The 15,264-nt window shown below is 41.4% G+C and overlaps 1 protein-coding gene across 1 annotated transcript in view; it reads left to right on the top strand.

The window, feature by feature from the left end:
* The window catches only part of SLCO3A1 (solute carrier organic anion transporter family member 3A1), a 139,222-nt gene that overhangs the window by 119,108 nt on the left and 4,850 nt on the right, over positions 1 to 15,264 (top strand). The window contains exons 5-8 of the mRNA XM_026709304.2: positions 3,982 to 4,146; positions 5,044 to 5,242; positions 6,544 to 6,679; positions 14,316 to 14,491. Of these exons, the coding sequence (XP_026565089.2) occupies positions 3,982 to 4,146; positions 5,044 to 5,242; positions 6,544 to 6,679; positions 14,316 to 14,491 (676 nt within the window). The remainder of the gene's footprint in view (positions 1 to 3,981; positions 4,147 to 5,043; positions 5,243 to 6,543; positions 6,680 to 14,315; positions 14,492 to 15,264) is intronic.

A 15,264-nucleotide genomic window follows, 5' to 3' on the forward strand; every position in this document is an offset into this window, starting at 1 on the left:
CGTCTCCTAAAAACACACAAGCATCCACACAACAGACCAGGTAACACTGTCCAACAGCTCTGATGGTGGTCTTAAAGTAGGTGATACGGATCCTTTGGAAGAAGCATTTATAGTTGAAGGACAACCTCATTTTTCTCAGCAGTAGCAATAGCACTTAAACTTATATACCACTTCACAGTACTTTAAGCAGTTTACAGAGTCAGCTTACTGCCCCCAACAATCTGGGTCCTCAGTTTACCCACCTCGGAAGGATGGAAGGCTGAGTCAACCTTGAGCCTGGTGGGATTTAACCTGCCAAAATGCAGGCAGCCGGCAGTCAGCAGAAGTAGCCTGCAATACTGCACTCTAACCACTGTGCCACCACAGCTCATTTTCAAGGGGAAGTTTTGTCTCCTAAGGCAGGACAAGAAGCAATGGATAGAAACCAATCAAGGAGAGAAACAACCTAGAACTAAGGAGAAAATTCTAAACAGTGAGAACAATTAACCAGTAGAACAAATTCCCTTCAGAAGTTGTGGTTGCTCCATCATTGGAGGTTTTCATGAAGAGGTTGGACAACCCCTTGTCCAGAATGGTATCAAGTCTCCTGATTGAGTAGGGGCTGGACTAGATGACTGCCAAAGTCTCTTCCAATTCTGTTATCCTACAGGAATCTAGGAACAAAGGAGTCTTTCTGTAGGATATTTCTGCACCTGGAAACTCCTGAGAGCAGATTTTAAATCTGCTAGGAAAAAGAGATTCATTTGACAAGTAAGAGCAGGTGGCATAATCAAAAGGAGGTTAGTTAGCATGACGGTATATCTGGCATTCTCTTTAAGAGGGCAGCTTCTTCAGCTCTGCTTTCTTACTCCAACCCCTGCTAGCTGATGAGATAAACATTGGAGCATGTGGAGGGAAAAAAAGTGCTTGTCTAAGCTAAATCCTGTTACAGGAGGTGGGAAAACAAAGAAAGTGTGAAGTGAAACGAGGAATTTGCAGAAGGCAAATGAGTCCCATTGAGGATTCAGCAGCTCTTCACCAAAGTAATTTCAACCTAAATTATTTTCACTTGGAATTTGCACCAGGGTTGGTTGCTACATATTAAGGAATTCTTGCTCGCATTAGCATCCCATCTGGCTCAAGCTGAGTTGTCTCCCGAGGAATTAAAATCCCTACCCAAGTAGACGGCTGCTCCGGCTCACTGAATTAACTGAGGAGTCCCTCTGTAAACTCACGTTCTCAGCTTTTGCATTCACTTCTCCAAAGCCAAGAGGAAGCTTTGTGGAGTTTTGTAGCCGAGCAAATCATCCGGTGATGATCTTGGGGTGAAATTAATACTAATGAAAATAAAAGATTTCAGGAGACCTACACCCATGTGGGATGCAATTATGGTAAGATAGAACTTCAAAGTGGCTGAATTGAACTTCACTGTTATTTTATTTATCATAGGGCACATTCACATCACATTTCAAGAGCAATGCAAGATATTAAAATACAAAACCAGGGATGTAAAATACAACTTCACTGGTATTTTATAATACATGTAGACGTGTGAAAGCAACATACATTTTCTCGGGTGTTTCTGTCTGGCAGGAGATGTTTGATTCAGCCCCTACAAAGAGGTACCTACTGGACCAGTGGATTATCTGTCACTGGTATAGAAAAAGAAGTAGGACTCATTCTAACACTAGATCTAGAGCATATCTAGAGACCAGGTTGAGCTCAGCTCTTCCATTGTTTTGTGCTATGAATTCAGTAATCCAGAGGTCTCAGATTGTTGGGGACAATACACTGACACTGTAAACCGCTTAGAGCAGGCCGTAAAGCACTGTGAAGCGGTATATATGTCTAAATGCTATTGCTATTGCTAATCAGAATCAAACTAAGTATCCATGCAATGCATTCAGTGATCACTAGGTGGGCCTGTGTACCTCTTAATAGTCCAGGTGAGTTAGATTGACAGTGGAATATATACATACAGATCATCTCTTGTAGCTTTCAGTGAATATGGTCCAAACCCAACAAAATCAACAAAAGAATAAAACCACAAACAAAACTAATGTACAAGAAATAGAAAGAGAGAGAGATGGTGTTTTTCCAGAGATGGGACTAAAAAAATGGTGGACTGAAAAAATATATTTCTCTAAGAGAAGGAGAGACTTTAATAATTTTTCCCCAAAGGTGGGACTCCCACGATGGTGACAGTCGCACCAATTTTAAAAAAGCTCCAGGGAGGGAAAAATGGCTAGCAAAGACCGTCTTTGGAGGGATACATGCACAAACACACACAAGCAAACTGCTACCTTTTTCTACCCACCTTATAATTGACAAATGGAAGGCATTTGTCTTCTGCCCAGGAGAATTTCTCCAATATTCTCTTCTCCTTTGAAAGACATTTAAAAAAAAAAAACATTTCCCCTTTCTTTAAGGAATAAGAACTAGCAAGGAAATAAAAGCACAAGAGAATTTCTGTGCCCAGCATTAAAACAGGCAACAGGGCCAGTGAGGTTTGTAAACCATGCAGTCGTCTCAAAATTTGAATGGCTAAGATGATTATATGCACAGAAAGGGAAAAATTCAACATTATCCACTATGGAGGATTTGGTGAAATTCAGATTTTGTTGAAATGGATGAATTTACTTCTTTGATTAGAGGGGGAGAAAAGACTAATTTATTGGTAATTAAAAGGCTCTTGTGGCCCTTTATGTAAAAAAAAGATATAGTTTTGATGATTAAATAGGATAGATTGCAGAAAAAACAAGACTACAGAGTAACTTTAGAGAGAAAGAGGTGAAATATATTTATACTTATAACTGCTGAGAAGACCAGAAGTCATTTTTATGCCTTTTTTCTTTTCTACTTTTTTCTTTTACTTTATATTAGTTGGCATTAGTTTTCATTTCTTGTTTAAAACTTAAAAAAAAAAAACTGAGGAGTGCAAAGACATCACGTTCTGTCCTTGAGAACATCTCCAGAAGTTGTCTTACTTCTTAAATGTCCTTTACATTTCAAAGAAATATTATCTTTTATACTCTTCAATGAGAAATCTCAAAAAACAAAATCTCTTTGTGGTGATTTTTGTTTTTTTTTCCCCTACTGCTGTTGCTAAATGGATCTAAGTTGGTTAGTTATTTTAAAGATGGATTGTTTTAAACTCTCTTGGATTGTCCTTCAACTGCTATGAATATCTTATAACAAGGAATTGGGGTAGAAATATTCCAGCAGCTAACAATAACAAACAAAAGAGGGAAATTTCAACAAATAACAAAATATGGAGGTCAATGAATGCTCCAATAGTAAATTTAGGAGAATATGGCTGGAGATGCCATGTCCAAGTTGCCATTTGACAGTTTTAATTGTGGAATGCTAGGTGCTCTTTGAGCTTGCTTGTTTTCTTACAGACGTTTCATTACCCCAACTAGGTAACATCATCAGTGCTAGTAAGGAAACAGGGTTTGTTTTGCTCTCATTTTGTATACTATTGGCTTGCTCTCTCAGCGTTGGTGGGAATGGACTCCTTGACTGGGATGTTGTTTTACTTGTGATTGGCTAGCAGGGTTGTATTCTTTCACTAAATCTTCTGATCCAGTTTAGGAATGCAACCAAATGAGCAATTCTAGCTGTGAGTGCTTGTTTTTAATTATAAAGTTTGGTGGAAACTTCTTTCACTGAAGTGTCTTTCTTCTGGTTCTGTTTCCACCCTGGATATCACCCTGATGACCTTCAGTGGATTGGAAATAGATGAGCAGGTGCCCTTGGCTTCAACTCATGTGGTCAAAGCATCATCTGGTAGATCCTTCTAGCTAGACCAGCTGTGGTGTATCTGACACTACCCTCCTCAGCTAGAATCAACCCATGGAATTTTCTCCCTGTCCACGTTGGAATATGTTGGTAGATGGTCTGGAGAAAACCCCCAAAGATGCACTGTTAAAGAAATTAGGGTGGCAATTAGAAAACTCATTGTGAAATTGTCCCTCCCTTCTTCTCTCTTCCTCCTTCCAGTGATCCCAAAGGTAACTAAGCACCTGCTGTCCAATCCGGTGTTCACCTGCATTGTTCTTGCGGCTTGCATGGAGATTGCGGTGGTGGCAGGTTTTGCAGCCTTTCTTGGCAAGTACCTGGAACAGCAGTTCAATCTTACAACGTCATCAGCCAACCAGTTATTAGGTGAGTTATTAGCCAGAAGAGATCAACTCTTTTCCCCTCCGGTGAAGAATAGAATCTAGGGGTCAACATCCCACTTGAGAATCCAAATACAAGTCCAGGATCATTCTGTTTCCAAAATTCCTTACTGTTTGTTGAATACACCGCATAGTAATGTCGAAGCAAAATGAACTTTGAAGTTACTAAACCTCAGTCCGTAGAATAAAACAACATTTTTCCAATCCAACCCCCCAGCCTCTCACATAGACCGTATAAAAAACCGTTCTCAAGGAAACCGTCTGCTTCAGCTGCACACCTGCTGTGATGTCCTTGAACAGATCCCAGGTTTCCGCGGCCTTCAGCGGAATCATAGAAGTTTCATTTCCCCATCTAACCCATTCAAAAACAACCGCTTCTTACTCTAATGACAAGTTGAAATGAAAAGGCACTTAGCCACCCAAATGTCAACTCGTAAAAATTTCTATGCCTGTTTTTCAAGTTGCCATAAACAGGGTAGGAGGAATTCTGAAGGAGCAGTATGGCAGTAAATCCAGAAGTGCATTCCACCATTATCTTAAAAAGATTGTAGCTAGGCTACCGGATCTTCTGGCTGAAAACGTCCTTTATTGGAGAACATGATTGATGACATCCGGCCCATGAACATGCTTCGTTGGAGAATCTGATTTATTGTACACTGGGGGAAGTGGGAAACAGGGTCACAGGTGACTGTGAATATAAATCTTTTGAGTGTTTTTTTGAAACTTGTCTCGAGGCTCATGATTTACTTAGAGCTCTTGCTGGAACCCTAACAAGTAAGCCAACTTTCCATGCTTGACACAAAGAACCAAAGAAGTGTCTTGAGCTGGGATCAGGCTAAAAACTCAAAATCCAACCCTTTGCAATTGTCCGTTCCCTTTACAGGCATGACGGCTATTCCCTGTGCATGCTTGGGCATCTTCCTAGGAGGCCTCTTAGTGAAGAAGCTGAGCCTTTCTGCCCTGGGTGCCATTCAGATGGCTATGTTGGTCAGCCTGGTGTCCACAGCATGCTACGTTTCTTTCCTTTTCCTGGGCTGTGATACGGGACCTGTGGCTGGCATTACTGTTCCCTATGGAAACAAGTAAGTAAGAGAGAGAAAACGCTTCCCCCCTCGATGGGGATTTATTTATTTTTTTAAAAAAAATATAAATGTGGAACTGCAGGCTTGCACCCCTACTGAGGAGCGCAGAATGGAACCATAAAGTTGGAAGGGACTTAAGAGATCACAAAGTCCAACCCCTTACACAGGTCTCACCATCCTTCATAGTTGGCTGCCCAGCCTCTTTGGTGGATCTTTGCTGGATTTAGCAAGCAATGAGAGAAAGCTATGAAGGCATCTGCGAGAAGCAGAGGGAAAATGGGAATTGGAATAGTCATGAAAAGGCGGTTTGTTAAAAATGGTTTATTCCAAACTTGGGGTCAGTTCAAGTTGTTCTTTAACAATTTGTTGGATTCAGGGCTCATCTGTTCTTGACAATGTCAGCATTAGAACACCCCTGTGGAATAGCCTGGATTGACCGATAGTGACAGGCTCAAAGTCACCTCAGGCTTTCCAGAACTTCACAATTCTAGTCCATCAGTTGCCGAGGGACATCAGTGAGTAAAGACAGTTGCTGTATGTCCTGGTGGGATTCCAAGAAGTGTTTGGCCACAGTGAGAAATCAGGAGCTCCTGGAAGGTGTTCAGCTTCCTAAGGCCCCAACCAGACCCCAACAGTATCTTGAATGTCCTTTCTTTCTTTCTTTCTTTCTTTCTTTCTTTCTTTCTTTCTTTCTTTCTTTCTTTCTTTCTTTCTTTCTTCCTTCCTTCCTTCCTTCCTTCCTTCCTTCCTTCCTTCTCTTTCTTTCTTTTTCCTTTCCTTTTCTTTCTTTCTGTCTTCCTTCCTTTCTTCTTCTTCCTTTCTTCCCTTCTTCCCTTCTTTTCATTTTCCTTCTCTTTCTTTCCTTTCTTTCCTTCCTTCCTTCTTTTCTTCCTTTCTTTCTTTCCACCTCCCTTCCTTTTCTTTCTTTCTTTCTTTCTTTCTTTCTTTCTTTCTTTCTTTCTTTCTTTCTTTCTTTCTTCCTTCCCTTCCTTCCTTCCTTCCTTTCCTTTCCTTTCCTTTCCTTTCCTTCCTTCCTTCCTTCCTTCCTTCCTTCCTTCCTTCCTTCCTTCCTTCCTTCCTTCCTTCCTTCCTTCCTTCCTTTCTTTCTTTCTTTCTTTCTTTCTTTCTTTCTTTCTTTCTTTCTTTCTTTCTTTCTTTCTTTCCTTTCTTCCTTCCTCCCTTCCTTCCTGGATGACTCTGGGCCCTTTACACCTAAAAAGGTTTTCCTATCTGTTGATTGACCCCTCACCCTTACCCACTCACTCACCCATCCTTCCTTCTTTCCTTTTTTTCTTTTCTAGGTCAACCATCTCCAGCTTGGCCCCCTATTCTGCCTGCAATAGCAACTGTAAATGTCAAATGGATTCCTTCACTCCAGTTTGTGGGACCGACGGAATCACGTACTTATCTGCCTGTTTTGCTGGTTGCACCAACATGGTAATCCCGCATTTCCTCCCTTCTCCAATCTATTTCAGCCAACTGTTCTCTCTTTCTGTGTGTGTGTGTGTGTGTGTGTGTGTGTGTGTGTGTGTGTGCTTATTTTCCTGTGGCCTTATCTGAAACTGCAGGATATACGGACTAATTTGGTACTTAATTGTCCCCATCCCGCCCCCACCCCCCAAAAAAGATCCTGTTAAAGTGATGCGGTGGGTATCTTAAGGCTCTGCAAGATTTAAGTCTCTTATTTTGCTTCTTAAACACTCTCCTCCAAAATAAGAAAGGGTCTGAAATGTGTAATTTTGCCCATGATGGGGAAGCTTTGTGGCTCACAGCAAGCCTAATACGTTGCCCACCCTAGGTTACATTTGTGTTAGGTTTAAAATTTTATTTATTCATTTTATAAAGCACCTCAATCCCTGAAGCAACATTCAGTGGTCAGGTACATATTACTAAACAATTAAACGGAAGGGGAAAAATAAGAGTTGCTTGTTTCAAAGTGATCCTATAGAATTTCTTGTGTAGTTGATCATGCAATGGCTCTTCGCTGCCTCGTATAAAGAAGATATCTGGATTGTTACTATTCAAAATAATTCCAGAGTTGATGAAAAGTAATATAGAGAATGAATGAATGAATGAATGAATGAATGAATGAATGAATGAATGAATGAATGAATGTTGCCCGCACTTATACATGATGGTGATAATGCAAGCAATCAATACATTTTTGGTCAATTTTATTGAAATTATCATAGCATAAAGTACAAATTAAAGTAAAGATAATAGAGAAATGGGAAAGGATAAGGAAGAGAAAGAAATGTAGGATAAAGGAGGATAAAGGAGGAAAGAAAAAAAGCACTGACTTCCATTATTTTTCACCACAGTAAAATGCAGAATAAAATTATAGCCTTGACATTTTTACCTTTACATGCATAGTAATTACTAGTCATCTCTATAATGGTCAGCAAAACCCAATGTCAGGAGTTCCATTTTTTTTAAGTCTGCAAATACCCAATTCTGTGCTGAAAGTATTAGCTTCTGTGAATAAATTAACAGGTATAGGTATTAAAACTATATTTTGTGGTATTCTGCCTTTCTAATAACATTTTCCCAATGGATAACAACATATAAAATATTGAATATGGTTGTTAGTTTCCCTGATTGAGCATAAGTTAATACAGCATTTTAATGGATAATTTATTCTGATTCTGTTAGCTACGAGAGGAGCAAAGACTGCCGTATTCAATAATTCAAGTATGAAAATGGGGAAAATGTCAGAAGGGACTTTTCCTAGGCAAGGGGGGGAGACAGAAATATTTTCAGTCTTGTAAGATTATCTTGAAGGGATGCGGTGGCTCGGTGGCTAAGACGCTGAGCTTGTCGCTCAGAAAGGTCAGCAGTTCAGCGGTTCAAATCTCTAGCACCACATTATGGAGTGAGCTCCGGTTCCTTGTCCCAGTGGGTTGGACTAGAAGACCTCCAAGGTCCCTCCCAATTCTGTTATTCTGTTCTGTTATTCTGAATTTCATCTTGTTATATAATTCTAGTTATGCTACAGATTCAAGGCAGCCACTTACAAGCCCAGGTGTTCAGGATTTATTGAGCTGAGAAGGGTAGGACAATTGAATTATCCCTCCTACAAAGAATAGAATAGAATAGAATAGAATTCTTTTATTGGCCAAGTGTGATTGGACACACAAGGAATTTGTCTTGGTGCAAATGCTCTCAGTGTACGTAAAAGAAAAGATACATTCATCAAGGGTCAAGAATCATAAGGTACAACACTTAATAATAGTCATAGGGTACAATAAGCAATCAAATCATACTAGGAAACAGTCCATATAAATCGTAAGGATACAAGCGACAAAGTTACAGTCCTACATTCACAAGTGGGAGGGGTGGTAAGGAATGATGAGAAGATTAATAGTAATAGTAGCGCAGACTTTGTAATAGTTGGACAGTGTTGAGGGAATTATTTGTTTAGCAGAGTGATGGCATTCGGGAAAAAATCTGTCCTGGTGTCTAGTTGTTCTGGTGTGCAGTGCTCTGTAGCGTTGTTTTGAGGATAGGAGTTGAAACAATGTATGTCCAGGATGTGAGGGGTCTGTAGATATTTTCACAGCCCTCTTTTTGACTAGTGCAGTATACAGGTCCTCGATGGAAGGCAGGTGGGTAGAAATTGTTTTTTCTGCAGTCCTAATTATCCTCTGGAGTCTGTGTCTGTCCTGTTGGGTTGCAGAACCAAACCAGACAGCTATAGACGTGCAGATGACATGAGAAGTCCGACCACTTGGCTCATAGTGGACAGCTTTCCAATCTGTCTCTTTATTAAACTAACTAACCCATTTCAGTAAAGAGAAGTTCCCTGCGGATGGGCTCCAGCATAAGTCCGAAATCTTGGAAGACTAAACCTCTGGTCCCAGCGACCGAGCCAAATTGGATCCTGCAACGTGATCCTGGGATGCATATATTTGCCTTCATTCATCCTGAAACTTTTATCAGCTCATCAACTATGAACCAGGGTGGAAGATGCCATCCAGCTCTGATTCCTAGACAAATCAATTTAGCTTCCAAGATTGGAATAACGTTTGTCTTCTAGGTTGCAAACCACTTACTAATTTTGCAGTGAATTTCATTCTGTGGGCATCAGGGAAATACAGTTTCATTCTATGGGCACCACAGCAATGGGTTGATTGGGCTCTTTTGAGAAGCAATGGGGTGAACAGAGGCAAGCTTTTCCTGGGAAGCTAAACAGGACTTGATAAAGAAGGCAAAAGAGAATCTAAGGATTTCTGATAATTCAGGGTTGATATTATTTTTTTTTAACCAAAAAGCTAAGGAGATGTTACAAAAGTATACTGGTGAATGCTGTTTGTTAAATGTGAACTAAAAAAAATCAAATTATTTCTCCTACCCACGCAAGCATTTTATGGACTGGATAGCCTTCTTTTGTAGTGGAAGACCTGGGTTGCTTTGGCGACAGTCCGATCAGATATCAGTCTGTTTTGTTCTGACTCAATGTGAACTAATTCTCCCAAATTGGAAAGAAACAGAATCTGCCTTTTTTTTCCAATCCTTTCAAAATCAAAATAAAGACAGTTGCTCCTCCGCTCAACCTGGAGAGCCCAGGATCATGAATATCAGCAAAAGAGATTTCCTTTGTCTGAATTCCATCATGAGCCAGAAAGGGGGTGGCATCAAATGCCCCCATCTTCCACTACCCCCCGCTCCATCAGGCCTTAAGTGTTTGTAGTCCTGCTGGCAGCCATTTCTCGGGGGTGGGGGAAGGTCTGTATTTAGCCAGACAGCACAGCTAGCTGCCTACCTGTCACAATGAAGCGCACGCTAGGGGGGCTTGTTTCTGTAGATTTTCAATTACTGAATTTCTAACCGTCCAAGGCAAGCCGGTTCAAATGAGCACCTACGGGAAGAAGGAAAATCGTTCTCAACATCTTTTGGGAATAGTCGCTTTGATTGCAATGTGTCTTGAAAGGCAGCAGGAGGGGGAGAGGGAGGAGGGGGAGAAGAAGCTGGAGGAGGATGAGGAGGAGATGGATAAGGAGGAGATGGAGGAGGAGATGGAGAAGAGGAGAAGGAGAAGATGGAGGAGGAGGAGGAGGAGGAGGAGATGGAGGAGGAGGAGGAGGGAATGCAATTGGAATGCAATTGAATGCTTGCATTTAGAAATTATTTCCCCCTGGGAACCCAGAATCTTCCTTTTATCTCTTCCTTGCCCAGGATCTGAATTTATGGTAATTTTCTCCAAGTCCTGCTTACTTGAAAGTCTTGAAAGAATCAAAGGGAAAAGCACAACGCCGATAAAAGGTCAAATGTCTTCAAACTGTTTTACTCTCTCTGTCAGCAAAGGGGATCTTTTTTAATTTTTTTGCCTCTTGCCAAGATCTTTGTTTTGTAAGAAAAGGGCAACACTACTCTGGTAGACTGACCCACCTGTGTCAGTGGGATTCATGGTCACGCTGTGATTCTGCAGAAGTGTCTTATTTCTCTCCTCAAATCAGCCAAGGTCGACTCAATGTTGCCGTTCCTGAAGCTACAGTAATAGCCATTGGGGGCTTGTTGACGGGTGGGCAATGCCTACTGAAATCTGAGAAGCCAGAATAAAGTCAAAGGAGAAGGCAATCTCTGCTGCCTCCCACTGTGTCGATCTCAAGAGGTTCCTTAGTTCTTCAAGGAATGTTAGGAGATGAAATGCCAGAACGTTGGTGGGGTCCTTGGTACTCTCTGATCTTAGTTGTTCTCTTGAATATGTTTCATTACCCACGAAGGTTACATCATCAGGGCTAGAAGGCAGTGGGGTCTGCAGAGAGGAAGAGGACTATGGGGGGGTCCTTGGTGCTCTCTGATCTTAGTTATTCTCTTGCAGATGTTTCATTATCCAAACTAGGAAATGTCATCAGTGTTTGTCTAAGCAATGGTTGTCCAAGTGTAGTCTAGAAATCAGCAATTTAATCCATGTCCCTCAGTGGTGGGATGCAATTTTTTTTTACTACTGGTTCTGTGGGCATGGCATGGTGGGCGTGGCGGGGAAGGATACTGTAAAATCTCCAGTCAGGGATGGGATTTGCCAGTTCTCCAAACTACTCAAAATTTTCGCTACCGGTTCTCCAGAACTGGTCAGAACCAGCTGAATATACCACCTCTGATGTCCCTCAAAGAAGTTCTTAAGTCCACAATTAAACTTAAGTCAACAATTGAGCCCAAAACTTCCACTGTTAAGCAAGACAGTTGTTAAGTGAATTTTTGCCCCATTTTATGACTTTTGCTGCCACAGTTGTTAAGCAAAACGCTGCGGGCTGTTAAGCAAATCGGTCTTCCCCTGTTGACTTTGCTTGTCAAAAGTATAAAAGATAACTCAGCTAGAAGAATGGATAACCTTTAACAGACAGATAATCAGAGTTGAAAGGACCTTGTAGGTCATCTAGTCCAACCCTCCGCCCAAGCAGAAGACCCTACACCATTTCTGACAAATGGCAGTCCAATCTCTTCTTGAAGGTCTCAAGCTCCCACAACTTCCGAGGGCAACTTCTGTTCCATGGGTTGATTGTTCTCACTGTCAGAAAGTTTCTCCTTATTTCCAGGTTGAATCTCTCCTTGTTCAGTTTCCATCCATTTATTCCTTGTCTGGCCTTTGGGTGCTTTAGAAAATAGCTTGACCCCCTTCCTCTCTGTGGCAGCCCCTCAAATATTGGAACACCTTCAGGCATAAGAGACTGTTACATTTAGAAGGACATGATTTACAGCTGGAATGGCACGCCTTCTTATGGTACGAGAAGAATAAAATTCACAGATACTTTCAAAAATCACTATATAAGAAACTAACTATTATCTGTATGGGAAAAAAATAAAACCTAAGATTTATTCGAAGATCCCAGAATGGCTCTCAACGATGGAAGCCATTACATACCCAAATCTGATAAAGTTCAAAAAAAAAAAATGTGACATATAATGATGTTTTAGACACTGAAGGGAAATTGAAATCTAAGCAAGAGTTTAAAGACCAGGGCATTATCATGGTGGCCTCGACTGCAAATGAGATCTAGATACGATAAAGAAATGGAAAAAAATATGGCTTTTATAAAGGACAAACAGTCTTTGAAAATGGAGGGTGAACAAGTAAAAAATACAATGACACAGTGGGTAAAAAAAACTTTGGTTGTAATGTAGAAATAGAGAAATGCCAAGCATACAAATGTTGATCATGTGACCACAGAGGATGCTGCCAACATCGTAAGTGTGAGAATCGGTCATTTCTTTCAGTGCCGTTGTAACTTCGAACCATCACTAAATGAATGGACACCCTGTAGTCATTGTATAACTGGGTGCTGTTTTTTTAAAAAAACTATTATTTTATTAATTACATTTATTAGTGCTTAATGAACATCGTGTTGCCTGGGTATTTAGTTTGCTTAGCAATACATATTAGCTTCTTACTCTCCACCCCTTTTCCCCAACCATTAATAAAATAGATTCCATGTTTTATAATATTCCGTAACCTTTTTCTATTTAATTCTTAATGTCAATCTGTCCATTTTTGCACACTCTAGTATTTAAATTATTTCTTCATCTCGTGGTGTTTTTCCGTTTTTCCAGGATTGCGCAAATACAATCCTCGCTGCGGTCGAAACATGCAATATTAAATACATACTTTTCTTATTTAGCTTATCTGGTATCGTACCAGTGGTGGGATTCAAATTTTTTTACTATCAGTTCTGTGGGCATGGCTTGGTGGGCGTGACAGGGGAAGAATACACCAAAATCCCCATTCCCTCCCCACCCCACTAACCTGCTTTCCAGCTCCCTTCTCCTGTGCAGGACAACCAAAGAAGACCCAGCCAATCATCTGGGACTTGGGAGGCAGAGAATAGATGGGGGCAGGGCCAGTCAGAGGTGGTATTTGCCAGTTCTCCGAACTACTCCAAACTACTTCTCCACTACCAGTTCTCCAAGACTGGTCAGAACCTGCTGAATACCACCTCTGTATCATATCTAATAAAAAATAATTCAGGTTTAAAATCTACATGCTTTCCTATCATCATTTCCAGCCATTTGTGTATTTTTTTTCCCCAATTGTTTTTCGCTTTACCACACATCCACCACATGTGACAGTATGTGCCCATTTTTTGATTGCATTTCCAACATTTGCTAGGCATGTTTTTAAACATTTTAGCTAACATGGCTGGCTGGGTGGTAAGTGCCATCTATGAAACATTTTATATAAATGTTCTTTATATACGAGGATAACTGGGTGCTTTTAAATGTGTGTGGATAATGTCTACTGAGATCTGAGAAGCCAGAATAGAGTCTCTAGTCAGTGGTGCGATTCAACCAGTGTAACAACCGGATCGGTGAGCGTGCACTTCACAGGAATGGGCAGGGGTTCGGAGCCAGCTAGTCATTGGAACAAGGAGTTTGCCCGAACTGGTCCAAACTGGGAGAATCCCATCCCTGTCTCTAGTCAAAGGGGAATCTATGCTGCCTCTCAGTGTGTCCATCTCAAGAGGTTCCTTAGTTTTTCAAGGACTTTTAGGAGGTGAAACCCCAGAAGGTTTGTCTAGACTGAGCAGTGGTGGTCCAAATATAGTGTAGGTGTCAGGTTTCTGGCAGTTACCCCAATTTACCCCATGAGTCTCGAGCCAAACTTCAAAAACTTCAAAAGGATTTATTGGGACTTAACATGTCTGGTACTGCCTGGGTGTAGCCAACTCTGAGACACATAATTCATTGTCACCCTTGACCCTGGTCTTCCCCCCACCCCCTGGGTGTATCATAATTCATATTTTCCAATGGGACACCTCCATAGCCAGAAGTCATCAATCATGCTCTCCAGTTAGAATTTTGCGTGGCAGAAACTTCGGTCACCTAGTTACTATCTATGAAAAACTATGTATGGAATGCACTTTTGGTTTCCAAGCTGCCACACTGCTCCCCCCTCCCTTTCTGTTGGCAACTGTAAAAAGACCAGAGAAATATTTTATGAGTTGACAGTAGGATTCAGCCACCGCTACATTCAATCTGTGTCTCACGTGGCAGGTCAGGGTCATCTCCGAGGTGACTTTCTGTTGGGTCCACGCAACAGGATCTGCTGCCTCAACCGTCTCTTTGCCTTCTGTCCTAGAATCTCACCGGTTGCACCTGCCTCACCTTGGCCCCAGCCGGGGATGCCACTGTCGTTCCTGGGAAGTGCCCCAGCCCTGGATGCCAAGAAGCCTTCCTGACATTCCTCTGCGTGATGTGCGTCTGCAGCATGATTGGAGCCATGGCCCAAACTCCCTCTGTCATCATCCTCATCAGGTGAGACCTTCCACCAGGAGGGACAAGACAAGGAGCCCTCTGTGTGTTAAGAAGCCCCGAGGAAGCGTTCAAGGGAGTCCTTTGCTTTGTGGGGGTCATCGGATGCAGAGACGTCCCCTTTGTATCTAGCCTTATTTCCAGGGGATCTGGTTTGGGGCCAGAGAAAAGTGAGTTTCCTACTGGGTCCAGCAAAGTCCTACAGACACTGTGATACACCTGAAATTAAGGATGATGTGGAAAATGAAATTGGAATATACCATTCCTCTGCTATGCAGCTTTTGCTGGTGTCTGTTGTAACTTTGAACAATTGCTAAGCAACAGGTCGTAGGTTGAGGACTAGCTGTCATAGATCATGGCAGTAGTGACATCCCTTCTTGCACTGTGGGGAAGGAGGGTGGCTTCCCCTGGAATGTAGCGTGCCAGGAAGTCAAGTTGATTTTGACTTTGGCTTATTGAGATGCACCATCTCTCTGGGCACAGTAAAAATAGCTAGGTAGAGATAAGAGAGAGAGATTAGATATAGATAGATAGATAGATAGATAGATAGATAGATAGATAGATAGATAGATAGATAGATAGATAGATAGATAGATAGATAGATGGATGGATGGATGGATGGATAGGTAGATGGGTGGGTAGGTGGATGGATGGATGGATAGATGGATAGATAGATAGATAGATAGATAGATAGATAGATAGATAGATAGATAGATAGATAGATAGATAGATGGATAGATAGATAGATAGATAGATAGATAGATAGATAGATAGAT

Source organism: Pseudonaja textilis, chromosome 13 (genome assembly GCF_049901715.1).
Source record: "Pseudonaja textilis isolate UNSWEBS1 chromosome 13, rPseTex1.2, whole genome shotgun sequence".
Taxonomy (NCBI): domain Eukaryota; kingdom Metazoa; phylum Chordata; class Lepidosauria; order Squamata; family Elapidae; genus Pseudonaja; species Pseudonaja textilis.